Here is a 19904-nt window from a genome sequence, read left to right as displayed (position 1 = left end):
TATATATATATATATATATATATATATATATATATATATATATATATATATATATATATATATATATTGTTTTTGGGGAACGAGAGACGAGACGACGGCGGCGATGAGCCCGTGCCGAGGGTGCAGCTTTATTTGGGACGCAGGCGTAGGCAGAGTCACAGCTGCGGCGTCCAGCCAGGCCACAGGCAGGTCAGGAGCTAGGCCGTTCTTTTTCTCGGGGCTCGCGCATCATGAGCCACGCAGCTGTCTTCTTCTTTAGTGCGGCAGCTGGCCAAGACGTGCGCACCGCTACATGGGCTCCCAGCCTAGCGCTATGCGTGATTTCAAAAATGTACATAAGAAAAATCAAGAGGGGTAGACAATATGTACTTGAGCGGTAGTCCATGGTTTGTCCGCGGGAAAGTCCGAGTTGTTACCGTGAAAAACGTTGAGCGCCTGAAAGTTCTGGTGGGCGACATTCAGAGTGACGGAGACGGCGAGGTGCGCGCAGAACAGATGATGTAGGCCGCATTGACGCAACCTGTCGAGGACTGGTCTTGTGGCTGTAGGCATCAGCGGCATCATCGGTCGCCAGTCACATAACAACTCCTCAGTGCGGATGGTTCGGAGTGCAGTGATGACTCGTGAGGGCAAGTGCCGCAAGTGTTGTATGGTCGTTGTAGGCACGAGCGCAACACCACCTAGATTTTTTTTCAAGGCCTCGGCAAGCCTCCGTCTCGTCAGCGTGACGTCACTGCTGTGAGATTTGTGAGAAAGCAACGCTCGACTGGCTGAGGTCGGAATGGCTTGCGGATTCTGTTCGCCAAATAGACAATCTTTTTTGCTTCGAAACAAGTTTTCAGTAGGCAAACTGTAGAAAATTATTACCTACTGTCTAACAAAAAAGCTTAGCAATATTCTATCTTTCAAATGATGTACTTATTTACTTAATTTGTTCACGTTTTAAATATTTTTGTGCACAGCCGAGCGAAGTTGGCAGCGCATGACAGTGCGTCTGGCCACATTGATCTTACGTGCTCGCTCGCTCTGCTGGCTGTTGCGGTTGTAGGCTTGTTGCATTTTGTTACCGCTCACGCTGTTTTTTCTTTCTCTTGTGCTGTGTGAGCATGGTTGGGTAAACTACGCAATATACCTGGATGCTGCTGTGCACCGGGGTGCAACTCTAACTATGCTCATGGACCTAAAGCGCGCGTCTATCGGTTTCCGATGGACGCCGACCAAAGAACCGCATGGACGCGAGCGATCCCTCGCAAGGATTTTGCGCCCACAAAGTACACAGTGGTGAGTGCGTTCTTTCACTTGTCGCAGGGGCCTACGCATGTGTTAACTCACTCAGCTATGCAACTAAAAACCTTTCAATTTTCATTATTTGTGAGCTATGGCTTCGGGGCACTTCCAGCATATATTACGAAGGACATGAGACACGCAGTATTAGTAATCGTGCTGTTTGCCTAATTTTTGTTTTCGCGCGACCAGTCTTGACAAACAGGTACTTTCCTCGCAATCTCACGCCTAGCTGATGGCCTGAGTCGCTCTAAACGGACTGCAGCGCCTGGTCAAATCCTATGAGAGTTAGATTTAATAAACAGCGCTCGCCTGTTGGGCCGCCTAACAAGGCATTGCTACCATGATAATGCCTAATAATACAGCCATATTTTCTGATATGTAGTTGATATGTCCACTAACTTTTTCTTGCTTGATTTTTGTGCTATAAGCTCTGTTTCATTTTTCTTTTTTTTTTCAGGTGTGTGAGAAGCACTTTCATGCAAGTGATTTTGTGACCACGTCGACCTATCAAGATGAGAAAACCGAACGAGTACTTGAAGTTCCTCTCCAGCTGAGACGACTCAAGCCTGGTGCTATCCCGAGCCTATTTCCAAACTACCCTTCGTATCTTTCTCGTCCTACTACTGTTGTCCGGAAAGGTCCTGAAGAGAAGCGGCTTCGTCTAGAGGGAGAATCGCTACAGAAGGCAATAAGGCAGTCCGCTGAAGCTCACAAAAAAGAGAAGAAAAAAAAAATAACATCAGTACTTTTGAAGACTTGCTCACCGCTCTGACAAATTTCCAGACAAACACCTTCTGGACAAAACATGTTACTCACGACAAAGTCCTCTTCCTAAACTTCGATTCTCAAGAAGCTCCAACTGTGCGTTTGTCTGTGACAGTGTCAGCTGATTTGATTGTGAAAGTGTTCGTTGGTGACGTGCAGCTTAACAAGCTTGGGACCCTCGTGCTTCCTGTTTATTTGTGTGATCTGCGGGAAATGGACAAGGTCCTTATTGCTGTGCAAAGTTGGGCAGGAAACTTCTCCGACAGCGAAGAACGCTTGCAGATTGTCATGAAGAAGAAAGTGGAAACACTTGATGAACTAGCGTTACAAAGTTTCCCACATGAGTGGCAAGTGGAAGTTGTTAAGTTCGTAAAACAGCAAGTCGGCATTTTACTGAGCAGAACTTCGAGATACCCTGTGGACTTGCTGGTATTTGCTAGCCTTGTGTTCACAATATCTCCACATGCATACATATTTATTAGGTCCACATCAAAGTTGAAACTTCCACATCCCGACACAATTACACGTGCTTGTGGGTCATACCATGTGAACCCATGCTCTGAGCAACAAGATGCTTTATTTCTGTCGTATGCAAAGAGGCTGGCCGTAGGAATGGATGACCACGAAAAAACTGTGACACTTGTCATGGACGAAATTCATCTGCAGCCCTACATGACTACAAAGGTGGTGGTCTAGTAGAAATGGCTACAAACAGTCAAAACGCAGCAAAAACTGCATATGTGTTTATGATTAAAAGCCTCCTGTCGTCAAGCAAAGACGTAGTGCACATTCTTCCAGTGGCAAAAATAGCTGCAATATAGCTGCATCAATTGCTTCGTGAGCTCATTAATGGGCTGGAGGCAACAGGCTTTCAAGTAATCGCGGTTGTTTCAGACAACAACTCCATCAATGGAAAGGCAATGTCATTTTTTTCAGAGCCACGGAAGGTTGATACGGTCTACAAGCATCTATCAGACCAATCAAGACCACTGTTTTTTATTTTAGATTCTGTTTATGTTTTAAAATGCATACGAAACAATTGGCTTAACCAGCGTAACAGTGGTAAATGTATGTTTTTTCCAGACATCAATGGACTACTTGACAAGCCGTGCGTGCTAACAGCTTCATTCAACACGCTGCTAGAGCTCCATGAGAGAGAAAGAAATGAGCTTGTACGACTTGCTCCAACATTGTCTTTGAAGGCACTGAAATCTTCGAACTTAGAGCGACAAAACATGAAACTTGTTCTCAAGGTGTTCAACAGTTTCACAATCGCAGCTCTCAACAGTGCACAAGCAGCAGAACTGCAGCATGCCAAAAGCACGGCCGATTTTATCAGCACTGTCGTAATGTGGTGGCGCATAGTGAATGTTAAGACGCCGGATAAAGGGAGGCACCTTCGAGATGATTTACAAGAGCCCGTAAAGTCAGTTTGTTGGCCCCAAGTTGAGTTTTTGAACAAAATAGTCAGTTGGCTCGACTACTGGAAAAGCCTCAAGCATGACACTGGCCATTTCAGTCATGAGACGCACAATGCATTGCGTCACACGTCTCTTGCTCTTGTTCAGGTGACAAGCTACTACCTTGAAAAGCTTGGATTCAGGTACGTCTTACTGGGGAAATTCCAGTCGGACTGCCTTGACGACAGGTTTGGCAGGTACCGACAGTTAAGTGGCGCACAGTACCATATCTCCATACGGCAGATGTATGAAGCGGAGCACAAATTGAGGCTGCAGAAGGTCCTCGAGCTACCAGAGAGTGACGAGATTCCTCTATGTGCCTCCACTGATGAATTTCGTGATGCTTTAAAGCAATTCCAGATTGTAGTTGGAGAAGAGGACATTGCTGCAAAGCAGCACACACTTCTAGCTACAACATATGTCGCTGATTATTGCGCACATGCGGCCCTCAATAAGCTTAAATGTGCATTCTGTAAAGAGAATCTAGTTGTTGAGAGTAGGACTCTTACAATTGAGGCAGACGAGCTCATAACGAGTATCACAAGAGGTGGACTTAAGTTTCCCCAAGCCGTCGTTGTGAACGCCGTACTGATGATGAATATTGTTTTCGAGAAACTGACAAGTGAAAAACACGCAGCCAAATTTCATGCCTGTGAAAAGCAGAAAGAACTGCTTGTTTCAATGACAACAATCTTCCTTGAGTGAAATGAAGACTTTGATGTTTGTGACAATGGCCATACGCCACATGTAGTGATGGGGTACATACTTAGTGCAGCAGCCAACACTTTGTTAAATAACCTTTGCAAACGAGAAAACAACGAGCTGTCTGAAGCCAAAGCAGCTAAACGGAAACTGAAGACACTCCAGGCGTAATCTCTCGCACATGACTGATGATTTGTCCTTTGTGTTTATAAAGCCAAATCGTTTGAACTCCCAGTTTCAACACCTTCTACAAGATCATTTTAAAAATGTTAAAAGCTTTATCTCCACAATTGTTTAAAGTATTGTCACATTTTTCCTTTTGCTGTGAACATTGCCTTTCTTTTGGCACTTGAGCTGTTATGTGGAAGAATCATTTAAAGATTTAAATAGATCATATTTAACCTATTTCTTGTGAGTTCAATTACATCTACTGAAAATAAGTCAACTAAGTGTCGAAAAGATTTTACAGGTATTGTCATGTTTGCTTTATTTTACTTTTTATGAAAATATCGTATGAGAAAAACTTTGCATGAATCCTCGTTCAATGGTTTTATTTCATTGTTTGTTTGTTTTTAAAAGCATTTTATATAATAAAACATGCAGTCTTGTTTTGACACAATTATTCTGGTCCATTTACTGAAATGCAAAATAGGCCCTCCAATGCCTTCAAAAACTCTACATAAACCAACAAGTCCGATAACGCGCCTTACTTCAGTATAATCATAACTCACTGAGGCACACTTTCTCACGTGTGATATTATAGCCAATAGACTTATTTTCGTTTCCCCATACCACTGCTCTGCTGCTAGGTGTGAACTTGTCCATTGCACGATGAGCTCATCACAAGGTTCTGCTACAATTGTAAATATAGGTGGAAATATCAAAAACGTTTCGGGGTCTACAACATTTACACCTGTTGCTAACGAAAATTCCTTCTAGGCAGGCCCGTAGCCAAAAATTAATTTTTCGGGTGGTGGGGCACCTGTTGAAGTCCTTGACAAACCCCCATTTTCACTATTTATTCTCAGTAAAACAGCCCCCTCCATCCGGATTTCGTGGGGGGGGGGAAGGGGCCTCCTAACCCCTCCCCCCTGGCCACGGGCCTGCTTCTAGGTGTAAACCTCTGAGGAAAAAAAATGCTACGAGTGCAACTGGGCCGCGGAACGACAAAACGCGAACGTGTGCTGGTCATTTGAGTGAAGCCAGCTTCCAGGCAGATCTCACACTGATGACGTCACGTAGGCTTGCGGAGGCCTGAAAAAAAGTCTAGGTGGTGTTGACGAGCGTCGTTGAGAAATTGACGCTCCCTGCATGAGTTGCAGCCATGAGCACGCTGGCTGATGGTCCCTGAAACGGCATGCCGGAAGAAAGGCTTTGTGATGCGCACGGCGGTTTCCGACTGGCTGCAGACGCGGCAGCGGGCAATTGCGTAGAACAGCGACGGGCTGATGGACGAGCACAAGGTGTACATAGATGGCAGCGACGCTCACACATCTCTGGCATGTGCTCAAGGAAAATGACCCGGAATCCAGCAGGACTAATTACAACCACTGCGTCGTCGAATATCGCGTGGAAAGTGCTGATCGGTTTAAAGCTCTTCAGCTCTGTTCTCAGCGATTGTCGGCAGGAAGTCGGGATCCGCAGGAGACTTGGGCTGTACCAGACCATGGAACGCTACGTATGTGGCTACATCACCACCTATGGCAGCCGCCGCAAGAGATCTTGGGTGCGGAACGACGTGCTGGCCATATGTTTGCGTAGCCGGCGAGTCACAATCAGGTAACTTGGCCATGGGCATAACTGGAGCATCGTCCGCAGCCGTTGCCATGCTGGCGGTAGCTTTGCTACTGGCGTGGAAGCCGACAGCTGGTTCGGTTACGGTGCCACGCGTGGTGTCAGCGAACAGGTGGGTGCCGCACACAGCGAACCGGTTTGGGTGTCGCACACTACGTCAGTAGGCGCTGAAGTCATCGTGTTCACCGGCGTGTTCACAGGCGCCGACTGGTCCACCAAAGGCCGATCTTCGAGCGGCGTACGCTGCGATACGTCCGTGGAATCCTTTGTCGTAGAACGGTCGCCTACCTTATTGTGGCATAGCGCTGGACGAGATGCGGTAGAGGAAAACCACGAGGAAGGCTTTATGAGCATCGGTGCAGAAGCACCATCCGTGTGGTCGGTCCCGTGTCGGTGGTGGTGTTCAGTGCCGCAAAATCATAGGATGGCGCCACGTAGTCCGTCATATGAGTGAGATCTCCAAGAGAAATAGGTGAGGCGCCGTTTGAGGGCAAGTGGAAGAACATACTCCAGGACCTCAAACATATATTATTGGAGCCACATGCTGTTGAGCTCCAAGGCAGCCTCGAACTCTTGGAACCACGACTCGATGTCGGAGGTGTGGGACGGTGGTAGCGTGGGTGAAAGTGCGGCTGCAAGACTTGAGCTGGCTGAAACGTGGCCGCGAAGCTCAGTGGCCGCGGTGCAGCGCCAATCGCTTGTCCATTGGTCCGTGGTCCCCACTCTTTGACTAACGAGAGACAAGACGGCGGTGATGAGCCCGTGCCGAGGGCACAACATTATTTGGGATGCAGGCGTAGGCGGAGTCACAGCTGCAGCATCCAGCCAGGCCAGGAGCTAGGCCGTTCTCTTTCCTTGTGGCTCGCGCAACACAAGACACGCGGCTGTTTTCTTCTTTGGTGCGGCAGCTGATCAAGACTGGCGCGACGCTACAATATATATACCACTGCCAATGGCGTTAAGAGAAGCTTTCTTGAAGAAAGTTCGTATGTCTCGCTTGTAGTGATGCAGTTGTGCACTTAGGCACTAACCACCGGTTTCATGGCCAAGTCCCCGTGGTGGGTGCGAGTAATACAACGAGCAAGTAAGCAAGCTTCTCCCACCATTGAGCTGCTTCTGCCGCCGACGCTCACGCTGCAATATCTGAAACAATCTGAATAGGACGTTTTGCTGAAATGGATTGGAACTGTAGTTTTCTCTGCCATCACCGACATTGCTGGCGTCGACTGACGCCAAGGAAGGAAACGCCGAACAAATGCCGGGAAAAACGCTGTATGTAGCTCGGCCTTTCAGATGCCACGCTGGAGCTCAAAGCACATGTAAACGTGTTCACTGCATTTCATTCATGAAATCCTCGCCTTACTTCTTATAACAATCCGATGTGTTACTTTGTGGGACAAGCAGATGTGTTGCTATCGCATTCATATCTTCGGGTTTGTAAAAGACTTAGTCTTTTAGGGGCGAAGCTCCTAAAGCCGCGGGTTCGTCCATGCATATTTTTCACCGGTTCGTAACCATCTAGTTGTATGACTCACTCAGAAGTTGGCACTAGTGTGAGTGACAGACGGACGGACGGATGGACGGAGGGACAGGCAGACAGAGGGACAGATAGACAAACCAACAGACAGACAGGCAGACAGACATATGAACGGATGGATGAACGGATGCAAGCTATGCGTGCTATGCATGCATAGCCTGCATCCGTCCATCCATTCGTTCAATTGCGGCATAGCTGCTATGCCGCAATCCAGGCTATGCAAAATATTCAGAAGCAGTTGCTTAACAATTTAAAAAAAAAGAGCAAGTCGATGAACTTGTCATGAATTGAAAGCAACTAAACCGTAAGCGTGCCGCAAGTATTCCAAGCGCACCCACTTTTCGAAAAGCCAAACAAGGTGAAAGCTCTGACTCCATGGATGCAGGGTGCGATACAAGCCTTGGCCACTATAATCATGCAAAAACAAACGACATCGTTGAAATTTGGCAATGAAATTGTCACACTTTCCAAAACACACTGGTGGCCCTACAGTGCTACATCGACACGGCAATTGTTAAGCCAGGCATTATATGCTACAAGAAATTGGGAAGTGCACTGTTAAATTTCGCGACTACTATAAGCACTACGATTCTAATTACCCGAAGATCGCAACGATGGTGAGCAAAGGGATTGTGTCGAATGTTAGCTATGCCCCTATAGCAGCCAAACACAACACCATGTAGCGGAGCTCCTTTCAACAAATTGAGGATGGGCCAGCACTCTCATTGGTAATAATGTTACGAGTAACATCTTTACTAAGCTATTTACAACGCACAGAACTCGACGAGCTAGATGGCGCCAGTCCAGCATTTAACGAAATCTCACTTCATCCTCCACTTTCATGCAGCCGCGTTTAGCGGCTGTTATGTATCATAACCCCCGTTGGTAGAAGCACCGTCCCGGTGCTAAATCTACGCAGATGATGTCGAAGGGGGGTAATAGGGATTTAGCCAAGCCACGTGAACGGGGTCGCTCGGAGCTGACGGTGACTTTGTTGGATCGGTTGCAACAATCTCGTACGTGACGTCTGTCACTTGGCGAACGATACGAAGGGTTCAGTGTAGGACGACAACAGTTTCTCAGACAGTCCTACACGCCGAGTATGTGACCAGAGGAGCACGAGAGAACCCGGGGAAAAGTGCCCGTCGCTATGGTGAGAATTGTAGAGCCGTTGTTGGTGCGCCTGTGAAGTCTGTAGACGGTTACGGGCGACTTGGCGCGCGTGGTCGGCGCGGGCAATTGCTTCCCCGGCATTTTCAGTGGCCACAGGTAGAAAAGTGTCTAAGGGTAGAGTTAAGTCCCGGCCATATAGGAGATAGAAGGGCGAATAGCTGGCAGTGTTGTGCCGGGATGATTTGTAGGCGAACGTCACATACGGCAAATGAATGCCCCAATCCTGGTGGTCTGGCGCAACGTTTTGGCAAGCATATCGGTTAGGGTCCTGTTGAGGTCCTAAGGTAAGTCTCATTCTGCTGACATGAAGCCATGTATTTTGTCGATGTGCCGCGTTGACGTTTATGGAAACCATACAATTGTTGTTTTGATGTGGTATCTAGCAGTAACAGCCGTGTACTGTCATGTGCAATCATTTGCGGCGCGCTAAAATAAATAAATAGTAACATTATATGGTCATAGCATTAAAAGGTCCGAGAAGTGTTAGAGTCATGTCCACCGTACCGCGGGAGCATCACCCGCTGACTTCGCTACGAAGCAGTAAGCTGAGCTCTAACCACAGCGAGTCTAATTGAAGTGCTCGCCTCGTTTGTTTCCGGCTCTCGTGTGATGTTCGCTCTATCTTTCGCGAACATGGCTGCGTTCGCCGGCTGTGACTTGCTGGAGAACTGATACAGCTTTACAAGTGTAGAGCGTCCCTTGGTGTTGTCTGCATTGTTGTGGCAGCCCACAACACAACAATATCTCGGACCTGGCCTACGCTTTCGTGAGGCCACTTCTTTCATCGCGGAAAGGCAACTTCGTACAGCGAGCGTCTCGTTGTAGCGTGCCAAGCGGACGAGACAGCGCCGAAGTTCTCCGCACTGATTCCAGAACGCGTTCCGCACGGGTCGCACGCGCTCCTATTTCGGCGAACCATGGATGGATGGATGGATGGATATGGCTGTACCCTTTAGATCGGGCGGTGGCTAGCGTCACCAAGCCGTAATACTTAATGAACAGAAAACTAGATTTATTTTTTTCCCTTTCAAAAAGTGACGTTGAGGATTCGTACTTTGCAGTGAAGCGTTTAATTTTCACTCGTGCCTTGACTTTAGCCACCAATCATATAACCTCCTTCTAGTTAATTCTACCCGCTTAAAATCTATTTTGCCCTGCCTGTCCCTAAACCCCAGTGCTTTGAGAAACTCTCCGCCATCATCCTGAACTATAGGGCGAAGCCCTTTACAGAACATTATCAAGTGTTCGGCAGTTTCTTCTTCCTCTCCACACGCACTGCATACCGTGTCTGCCCCTTCGTATTTGGCCCGATATGTCTTGGTTCGCAATACTCCCGTCCTGGCCTCAAACAGTAGATAACTACCCCGAGTATTATCATAGACCTTGTCCTTGGCAATATCCTGCTTAAAAGTTCGATAGACCTCTAGTGCGGACTTCTTAATCATGCCGATTCTCCACATATCAGTCTCAGCTTCCTTCACCTTCTTTTTAACCGATAATTCTTTTTGGTTTGGCCCCCTGTTGTTTTCTAAGTATTTACCAGTCAATTTTATGGTTCGCTTCCTCCAATTTGTATCGACATTCTTCATGTACAAGTAGCTGAATACCTTCCTAGCCCAACGCTCCTCCCCCATTTCTCTCAATCGCTTCTCAAATTTTATCTTGCTGCTAGCTTCCCTGCCCTCAAATGATGTCCATCCCATATCACCTTGTATTCCCATGAGCTCCTAAGGCAAGCCTACCTATTCCACGTTGCTTAATTTCTAATCTTGCTTGAACTTCTGATCTCATGCACAAGACCGCATTGCCGAACGTCAGACCAGGAACCATGACCTCTTTTCATATTCCTCTGACAACATCATACCTATTGTAATTCCACAGCGCCCTGCTTTTCTTTACCGCTGCATTCCTGTTACCTTTAGTCGTCACGTATATTTCGTGTTCCCTTAGGTACTCGGCCCCATTGCTTATCCATACGCCCAGATATTTGTATTTATCTGTTATCTATAGAGTGACACCCTGCATTCAAATCTCACTACCATCATTGTCATTAAAAATCATGACTGCTGATTTTTACTTCATGAATTTGAAATCTAACCTATCTCCCTCATTATCGCAAATGTCCATCAATCTCTGCAATCTCTGCAAGTCTTCCTTGTTGTCGGCCATTAGCACTATATCATCTGCGTACATCAATGCTGGTAGTGCCTGTTCAATGAGTTTTCCTTGTTTGACGAAAGAAAGGTTGAAGCCCAGTTCCCTTCCCTCTAATTTGGCCTCTAATCCTTGTAGGTACATCATGAATAATAAGGGTGACAGGGTACACTCCTGCCTAAGCCCCCGTTTGACCTCTGCAGGCTTGGATACCTGTTTTTCCCACTTTATAACTACCTTGTTACCTTTATAGATATCCTTTAAAAGATTAGTGACTACATGTTCCACGCCTAGTGTGTCCAGTATTCCCCACAATTCCTCTTGAACCACGCTATCGTACGCTCCCTTGATATCCAAAAATGCTAGCCACAGTGACCTGTATTCCTTTTCTGATATTTCGATGCACTGCGTCAGTGAGAACAGATTGTCTTCCAACCTCCTGTGTTTCCGAAACCCATTTTGAAGTTCCCCCAGCACCCCCTCATCCTCTATCCATGCCTGCAGTCTTTCCTTTATAATCTGCATCGCCAGCCTGTAGACGACTGATGTCACTATTATAGGACGGTAGTTGTTTATGTCAGCTTTGTCGCCCTTTCCTTTATAGATCATGCGCATCCTGCTAAGTTTCCATCCATCGGGAACTTCACCATCGATTATTAGTTTGATCACTGCCTCTCTTAAAGCCTGCTTAGACTGCGGACCTAATGTCTTTATCAACATAATTGGAATGCCATCTGGGCCTGTTGATGTACTATAGGAACCCTTTTCTCAGCCCTTTCTTACTCTCGTTGTGAAAATGGAGCCATTGCGCCACTGGATTCATCCTTGTCTATTGTGGTGCATAAAGCACCTCTTTGTTGAAATTTTTCGATCACCCTTGTTCTTATATATTCGATAGCTTCGTCCCCTTCTAGCCTAGCACCTTGGGCTGTAGTTATAAACCTCTGCTCTAGGCTCGTCTCATTTCTTAGGGAGTTTAGATGGTTCCAACCACACTGACTGGCCGTGCGCCCTCTTCCGCGCATCTCCTCGAGCTTTCCGGAGCTCGCCGATAGGGCCAGGTGCGGCGTTGTCGTCTCTTCGTAAACTTGAGCTTTGGGTCCGTATACGCGGTTTCTTTCATGTGATAGCGCGCACGCGTGGACAAGTCGCGGTCTCCTGCGGTGATCCCTGTAACGACCGAGCACGCCATGTTCAAATCAGCCAATGGCTGATAGATTGCCTTCTACGCTCGATTCTTGAGTGTCTTCCGTCATTTCTCGAGAGAAGAGAGATACATTTTAACTGACTTTGATAATTTATTGTGGATTCCAGGCCGCGTGCTGCGCTATAATAATCGGCTTGCGTGTTCTCGGGAGCCAGTGTTTTGTGACCACGCTGAAGAAGTGTTGCAGGGCCGTTTTAAGGGGGTCAATAGATGGCTCATAAATTGGCACACGTGCTTTCTTGCAAAGTTTACGTTAAAGTCACAAATTGCAGGAAGGGTATACTAGCGTCGCCGCAGCGGTCGCGTTAGTTTGAAGAGGCAGCTGCTAGTTTTTCTTTGCAAGGATTTCCAATTTGTTTTCTTCGCACTGATTGCTTCACCCTTGCGGCTAAATCGTGATTTTTGTGTCTGCGAAACACACCCGCATTGATGTCTTACCTGAGTTGGCGTGCGACTATTCCCGCCCACCGTCGTCTGAGCAGCGGGAAGTGGAGTATGGTGTAGCTCGGTCGAGACATGCCGTCTTTCTTGTCGTTCATCAACGCTGAAACCATCTGCACGAAGAGCACATTATGCTTAATGTTGAGCAAAAGCTTTAGCATCAGAATTATGTAGGACCTAAATACATTGAAAGAGGGAATGAAATAACATTATTAGGTCCACAATAGATGCTAGTTAAGTAAGCGTCATCTGGCTAAGCTGACTCTAGGATAGTCAGGTTAAACTTGACCGCTTGCGCGCGGGCCCTTTGTAAAAAACATTGCCATTTCACAGTACATCGCACCAATAGAAAGAACGATATGTAATGAATTTTCCAGTGTAGGCATTGCGAAAAGATATTGATGGCGCTGTTCGGTAGCAAAGACGAGAATTTTTATTCCACGGTGCAGTTGTACTTAAATTTCTTTTGGACATTTTTGGCAGATTCAGCAGAGATCGATATATCTTCTGAGGCATTATTTTGCCCCCTCAGCAGGACAGTATACAGGTGAAGATTCACGAAACGCACCTGCAGACATTTCGCCAATGTCCCGGTAACCTCCGGCCAAAGTCTTTGATTCCGGATGGGCTGGTGCAGTTGACCGAAATGGTAGACGCGGTACATCCACAAACTGTCGAGAAGGCTCTTTGTTGTGCGGCTGTTGACAAATGCACGGACGCTGGTGGGATTCTTGCACAAGCTATTTAACAAAGAATTGAAGGTGGTTCAATTCATTGCTTCTAATTGAAACAACATTTTTAGAAATGATATATACTCAACCCAAATTATTTGCACAGCATATAAACAAGGTCATTTCTACGCCAAACAAGTACCATTTTTTTGCTCCTTTAACGCTTGTTCAGGCGGCCCGCTATATCAACTACCCGTAAGACGCCCCGGAACAGCGTTATATTTTACGGAGCAGGACACGGGGCACACAGTCACACATGGCACTATGAGCCGAGTCTAGCTATCCATCGGTAGCACAACGCGCAATATCATTCTTGTGCATGTCGTTGCACCTAATTTCTGCACTTTATGTTGCGTATCATGTGTGCATACTTTTGCAAGGAAAAATGACGCTGCCTCCTTATGGCCTAACATGAGTATCTTCACGCTGGTAGTGTTTGTAGGTGTATCAATGAATTTCTTCCCCTTCAAATGCACCATGGTGATTTAATGATTTATGTAGTAAGCATGTCCTTATTTATCACATTAGAAAGCCATTATTCCTTACTAAAAATAGGGCAATATAACCATGTCCGGTGGCACCTGACACACTTATGAAATAACAAAGGTACAACACGAACCACGTAATCTCCCACCTTTAGGCAAGCCAGCCATCAGCATTAGATGGCGAAGCTTTCGGGCCTCTTCCAAGCATTCTTCTTCTACCTAAACTTCAAGTACATCAGTTCCCAGCATGCGTGTAGAGGATATTTAAAATGAAAAGATGACAAATACGGTCGCTTACCTGTAGCCGATACCGATGCCATACTCTGTATTTTTGTGTCCGCTCGCCGTCTCCAAGAAATAGCTGAAGTCCTCTCTGTATGTGAGGATCGGTGTGACATCGGCATCTTTGATCAAATCGTAGAACGTTGTAATAGTGCACAGGCCGTCCGGCGGAAACTGCATGGTGCTCCTCGTGAAGCCCTCCCTTAGCGTGCACAGAAGTGAATCCGGTGGTAGCGGTTTCTCTGCGGTAGGTATACAGACGCGAAGATTGAGAGCGTGGCACATGGTCGGGGCCTTGGAGCAATAGTACATCGGAGTGTTTATGTACCTAATTTGACGACACACTGGTCTTGTTTTCATGTCACCTCATGAGTGTTGCGGTACCCCCGGCACAACAATGGTTCACTGTGGGATATGTTATAAATATTAGGCTGCAAAAAGCTAGGTGTGGCTAAAAAGGTGCTATCGCATTATGAGAGGACCACGACGTGAGCGCTAGCGGACCTACACATCTGTTGTTCCCTAGTAACATTTCGAGCTGAATTGCTGACGTGCATTTACCTTCGACCATGTCGCAAATGTGCCTAATACAATGCTGATGTCAATGTCTGCCCTGAAAGCATACAAGTTTCTTGGTTCTCATTAAAGAGGTGGTGCCACCATATTTGTGACTTGCGCGTTTTTTTTTTCTGCCAGCGTTTCATATAGCTCCAGAAAACATGATACACCATCTTTATACAATCTTCTTTATATAAAAAATTTTCGGATTTGGTTTGTGGGCGCCAACTTGGCCAGTGACGTAGCAGTGTAGGTGGCTTGGTCACGTGGCTACACAAGGCTGTGTGCGTGACGCACCTCGTATTGAGTATCATCTGCTTTCGCACACGCGTGCCACACAAGCACCTCAAAACATACGCGCCGAAAGTTACATTGGATCACTGCAGCATCAGCGATGCTTTGCCGGTAAGTACGTTGCGGAGGTCCTGAGGTTACTCTTCTCACTACCATAGGCGTGCGCACGCGAGGCGAAGGGGGCGGTTGCTGTACGAATACCTTAAGAGGGGAGGGTCACAATGTTAACCCTCTACATTGACATAATAGGGAGAGGGAATGCTTCGATACACATTTGTCTCGCCAGACGGGGAACTCTGCGCACGCCTATGCTCACTACACTGTAAGCAAAAACTATCCGAGTTTGGGGTTTTTCCGGCTCATGACCTCTGAAAACTCTCTCGGGTTTAAAATTACTACCTCGTGTAGGAGTAAAAAATGGTACATGACATAGTTTTACCACCACCTCTCAGGCAAGTAGTAAAAGGATGTCAAAATCCAGTTTTACCACTTAGGGAGTTTTCTATCACGTGATTTTTAACCTGCGTTTCAGAGTTAATTACCACGTGACTGCAAGGTGCAGCTGCTTCGGCGGCTTTCGCCCCATACCCCCCTTGTGACGCTCTCAGTGAATACTGAAGGTACGGGAAGCCCACATATGTTTTTTTTTTTTGCATCGCCGTGCCTCTGGACTGACCTCGTGTCAGCGCAGTTTTACTGGAACTGGGGGCAGCATAAGCACAACAAGCGAGAACAGCATTCTTTGAACGAAAAAAAAAAGACGGGGGGGGGGGGGGGATGGGGGCCTCTCAAAAAAGAAAAAAAAGAAAGAAAACCTGCTGTGGAAAGCTGTCCTGCATATTTTCGCAAATTGTTGCTTTTGCTCGGCGGTGGCCTTGGAGACAGACAGTGCAAGAAGCTCGGTATCTGTGTGTCTGGTTGGGCTGATGGATCTCACGTGTTTCCTACATTACCGAGCGACCGTGCTCTTTTGAGCGCCTTCGAACCTGCACGTCGCGGATATCTCGCTTCCGAGCCGAATCGCGAAGATCTGCCAGTGGTAACAAAATCAATCTGGTGTCATCGTCCGTGCTTGCCTGCTGGAGAAGCAATAAGCAAAATGCTTCACTCTGTCGTCGGCACCGAGCCGTGGCCACCAGTCACCAGTGGGAGTGTGTCGCCGGGGCAGGTGAAAGAAGCATCGCATATATTTTGTTCCACAATAGGCGATGTCTGCATGAGTAAAGTGCTGCCCGAATTGCCCACCTCATGCACCAACTGTTCTCAAACATGTAGCGCGAAGCCGATACGAGGCAGACGGAAACAACAAGAGGCTGCCCGTGAGCACGAAGAAAACCCGGATGGTGGTCGAAGAAAACCCGGAGTGTGCATACACCGCCCCGTCCCCGTAAGATAGCGGTGACGTGTTCATTTGTGTCTGAAATGACGACGAAATTCGCACAGGATATGTGTTCTGTGATCGCCAGCTGTGTTTTATCGGATAGCCGTGCTCCCCAAAAAGGCCTGGAACGCCGTCCGTAAGCAGCTTGTATGCACGCGTGGACCGCTCTTCTACGCCCGTTGTGATGAGTACGTGCTGCTACTGTGTTTGTGCACCATCGCTGAATGAAAATCATTGAGCTACCATGCTTTGTGCGTACTTAGGTATATTTTGTGGACTTGTGGATCAGCAGTGCTAACACGCGTGGGGCAAAGAGCCTGGTGTGCCAAGCAATTATTGGATAATCAAAAAGGTGAGATCGTGTAGATTTATAATAAAAGGTTGGTGTGACATTTAGTGCCCTGCAGCCCACCTGAAGCTTACGCTTGCACCTTCAAGCGTTGTTGTTAATCGATGCAAAAAAAAGAGCTCTCCTACCGGTACTACATTGCCGGTCAAAAAGTCGTGCCTATATATGTATACCGGATTGTCGTAGTGTAGTGGAGCTACGCGTGCAGTCTGTGCTAGTGGTGTATTATTCTGCATTTGTTGTGTGTGCGTGTTTGTCTGTATGTGAATGTATGTGTCACCAATTCTGCCGTTCAATAAATTCAATCAATTCTGCTATTCAATAAATTTGTCGACTCTGGGCGAATGCACCCGTCATTTTTATTTTTTTACTACCAGAAATAACTCCCAGTAATCACCTCAAAAACCTTGTGAAGGTAGTAAAAATTTACTCTCTCTATACTCGCTGCAAACCTCACTGGGGTAAATATTTACTACTCTCCCTACGTTCAAAAACTCAGTTAGCACGAGAGTAAATTTTTACCTCGGTAGTAGGTGGTAAAAAAAAACCAGGAAAGGTAGTGCGCTATAGGACAAATGGTTTAAGCAGTTTTTGAGGTTATTTCAGGTCATTTTTGTTTAGTGTGTACAGATCTCGTGTGACGTCACTACAACTTTTGTTGCCTTTCTTGTAGAGCCACGTCAGTAATAGATGCAGTAACAATAGGCTTCTATCGGGAGAATCAGCGTATAGGTAGACCTCGTAGGTGAATAAAACATTTTTTAAACGTTTGCAGTGTCCTAGAATTTGTGTGGAGTGTCCTTGCGTACATGGGAAACCCACAAGAGCTTGTTATAGCCTTAAATTTTGATGGCACCACCCCTTTACGGTTTTTGAAACCAGTGTTGTACACGTTTCTCTAAAACAAGAACGAAAGCTCGATCCTGGTTCCCTCCCAATTTAGAACGAGCTCCCATTACAAGTTTACTAAATGAACAAGGAACTCGTTGCAGTTACATCTGAAAATTGAAACGTGTCGTTACAATAAGGTCACATTTGAATTTTTTATCGAAATATAGGGCTGCATAATCTCGAGGCCAAATACAGTAAAAAACTATTGTCCACTTAGCATTACGTATATTTTACGAGCTCAACATTGACAGCAGCAGGCTACATGTAGATAGGAGTGTAAGGAAACGATCCTAGACGAGGTTTTTTAGAGGTCACCAGCCATGCTACAAACACGTCTAACTGCACTTTTAGTGCTCGGCTAATGCAAGTGCAATACAAATGGCGCTTTCTAAATGAGCCTTCGAGTACACTTCATATGTAAATACTACACTTCAGATATTAACACAATAGCGTTAAATAGCTTGTATCACTGAAATTGTGGAGTCGGCACCGGCATTGTTAGCTGTAAACAAAAAATAGGGTTGTCCATAAAATAAATTGGGAGATAACTACAAATGAATAAGTGTTAAAAAAAGTTAAAGTGTGGATTGAACCCAAGCTTTTAATGAACCCAATTTGTGCCCATAAACTGCTCTCGAGGCAGAAGCACGTAGACGCAACTGCCGAAATTGCACGACGCATTAAAAAGTGAACCGCGAAAATTATTTGTTTATGCAAAAAACTCACAGGCCATAGATTAAGGGAGGGATACGTCTTGGGCGCTGTGGTGCTGTCAATCGCAGCTGACTTAACAGAACTCTCGCGAAGAGGCTTTTGACCACGCGCTCGTGGGGCCATTAAACTTTTGTGGTCGATTGTACGTCTATTGCTTATTGCATGACAGTCGTTATCGGTGTGGTGGCTGTTGAAATGAATGACAATGAAAGTTGTAGACCTATCTCCACTGAGATAACTGGCACGTCAAATTGATGGCTGGCCAAACGCAACCATCGCAGGCACCGGACAGGTGCCATTGCGGCACCCGCTTCTATTACGTTATGGTTCTCTTCTCAGCCATCTACGCACCCGGGTGTCAAAAGACAGATTCGTTGATAGCTGTCAGCGGCATGTAGATGAAATACTGAAGGAACGATATAGCGATGGAGTAGCTAAAGTACATGCAACGAGAAAAACACCCGCAGAAAATATGTCGAAGCTTTACAAACCGTGAGCGCGTGACCATAAAGCATGCCAGTTATAACGCAGTGCGATTAAAAAAAAAAGTGAACGGAGTCACGCGATGAAAAGCCAGTGCATATTGTTTCCACAGTACTGTTGTATACGCTACATTTTTTGTTAATGACAATCAATAAATAATCATAATCATATTCTTCATCAAAATCATCAAACTGTGAATGAGGCAGATGTGTGCATGTTGAAACGACATCTGTGTGTGCTACTGGAAACAACGCCCTAATCGCGTGCTCGTTTTTTCCCCTGTTGATAAAGAAAAACAGCGAAATACGAAAAATAACACGTGACTAGGCCGCTGTGCGCATCAAATGAAGCGCTGCCAAACAACTTCACTTTGAGACCGCCAGTAGCAACGAAAGAAATGTAGAATGAAGAATAAAAAAAATTGGGGGACCCTTAAGCTTCGCCTTGAAGAGGTGAACGCGACAGCGAAATATGGTCCCTAGTGCCCGCTAAGTGCGCACTTAATAATATGTTTTGTCACACACACACACACACACACACACACACACACACACACACACACACACACACACACACACACACACACACACACACACACACACACACACACACACACACACACACACACACACACACACACACACACACACACACACACACACACACACACACACACACACACACACACACACACACACACACACACACACACACACACACACACACACACACACACACACACACACACACACACACACACACACACACACACACACACACACACACACACACACACACACACACACACACACACACACACACACACACACACACACACACACACACACACACACACACACACACACACACACACACACACACACACACACACACACACACACACACACACACACACAGTAGATCATACTAACGCACGCTCGCGAATGGTACGTACATGCTTTTTATCTAAAGCAAGAGTCACATGGCTTTGCTCACCATGTCGGAGGCCAAAAGAGTCTCACAATGCCTCACAGTTAGCAGCACATTATCTTGCGTTTGCTGTTTGCTTGATCAACGCCTCTAGAAAGGTATGATATGTTTTCCGCCAGATGGACACAGTTGTCCATTTTTGGAGCTGTTTGAAAACTCCTAGATGTTTTTAGCGGCGATGGATGCACTATCCCAGCCTTTTTTGACTTAGTTTGAGGCTTCCAAA

At 46.3% G+C, this 19904-nt stretch overlaps 2 protein-coding genes and 1 pseudogene across 2 annotated transcripts in view; 1 reads left to right on the top strand and 2 right to left on the bottom strand.

Annotated features, from left to right (window-relative positions):
* Positions 1–13241, bottom strand: part of LOC142785037 (uncharacterized) — a 34829-nt gene extending 21588 nt beyond the window's left edge. Inside the window, exons 1-2 of the mRNA XM_075883464.1 lie at positions 13089–13241; positions 12518–12633 (exon numbers count right to left, since the gene is read on the bottom strand). Coding sequence (XP_075739579.1) covers positions 12518–12633; positions 13089–13184 — 212 coding nt within the window. The 5' untranslated portion in view covers positions 13185–13241. The remainder of the gene's footprint in view (positions 1–12517; positions 12634–13088) is intronic.
* Positions 617–4572, top strand: LOC119169459 (uncharacterized; annotated as a pseudogene).
* Positions 13242–14030: 789 nt separating the features above from the next.
* The window catches only part of LOC142790042 (uncharacterized), a 45049-nt gene continuing 39175 nt past the window's right edge, over positions 14031–19904 (bottom strand). The window contains exon 4 of the mRNA XM_075885077.1: positions 14031–14260. Within this exon, the coding sequence (XP_075741192.1) occupies positions 14031–14260 (230 nt within the window). The remainder of the gene's footprint in view (positions 14261–19904) is intronic.

This window comes from Rhipicephalus microplus, chromosome 2 (assembly GCF_043290135.1).
Source record: "Rhipicephalus microplus isolate Deutch F79 chromosome 2, USDA_Rmic, whole genome shotgun sequence".
Lineage (NCBI taxonomy): Eukaryota > Metazoa > Arthropoda > Arachnida > Ixodida > Ixodidae > Rhipicephalus > Rhipicephalus microplus.
The sequence above is the reverse complement of the archived record's forward strand: the minus strand, read 5'-3'. Positions and strand labels throughout refer to the sequence as shown.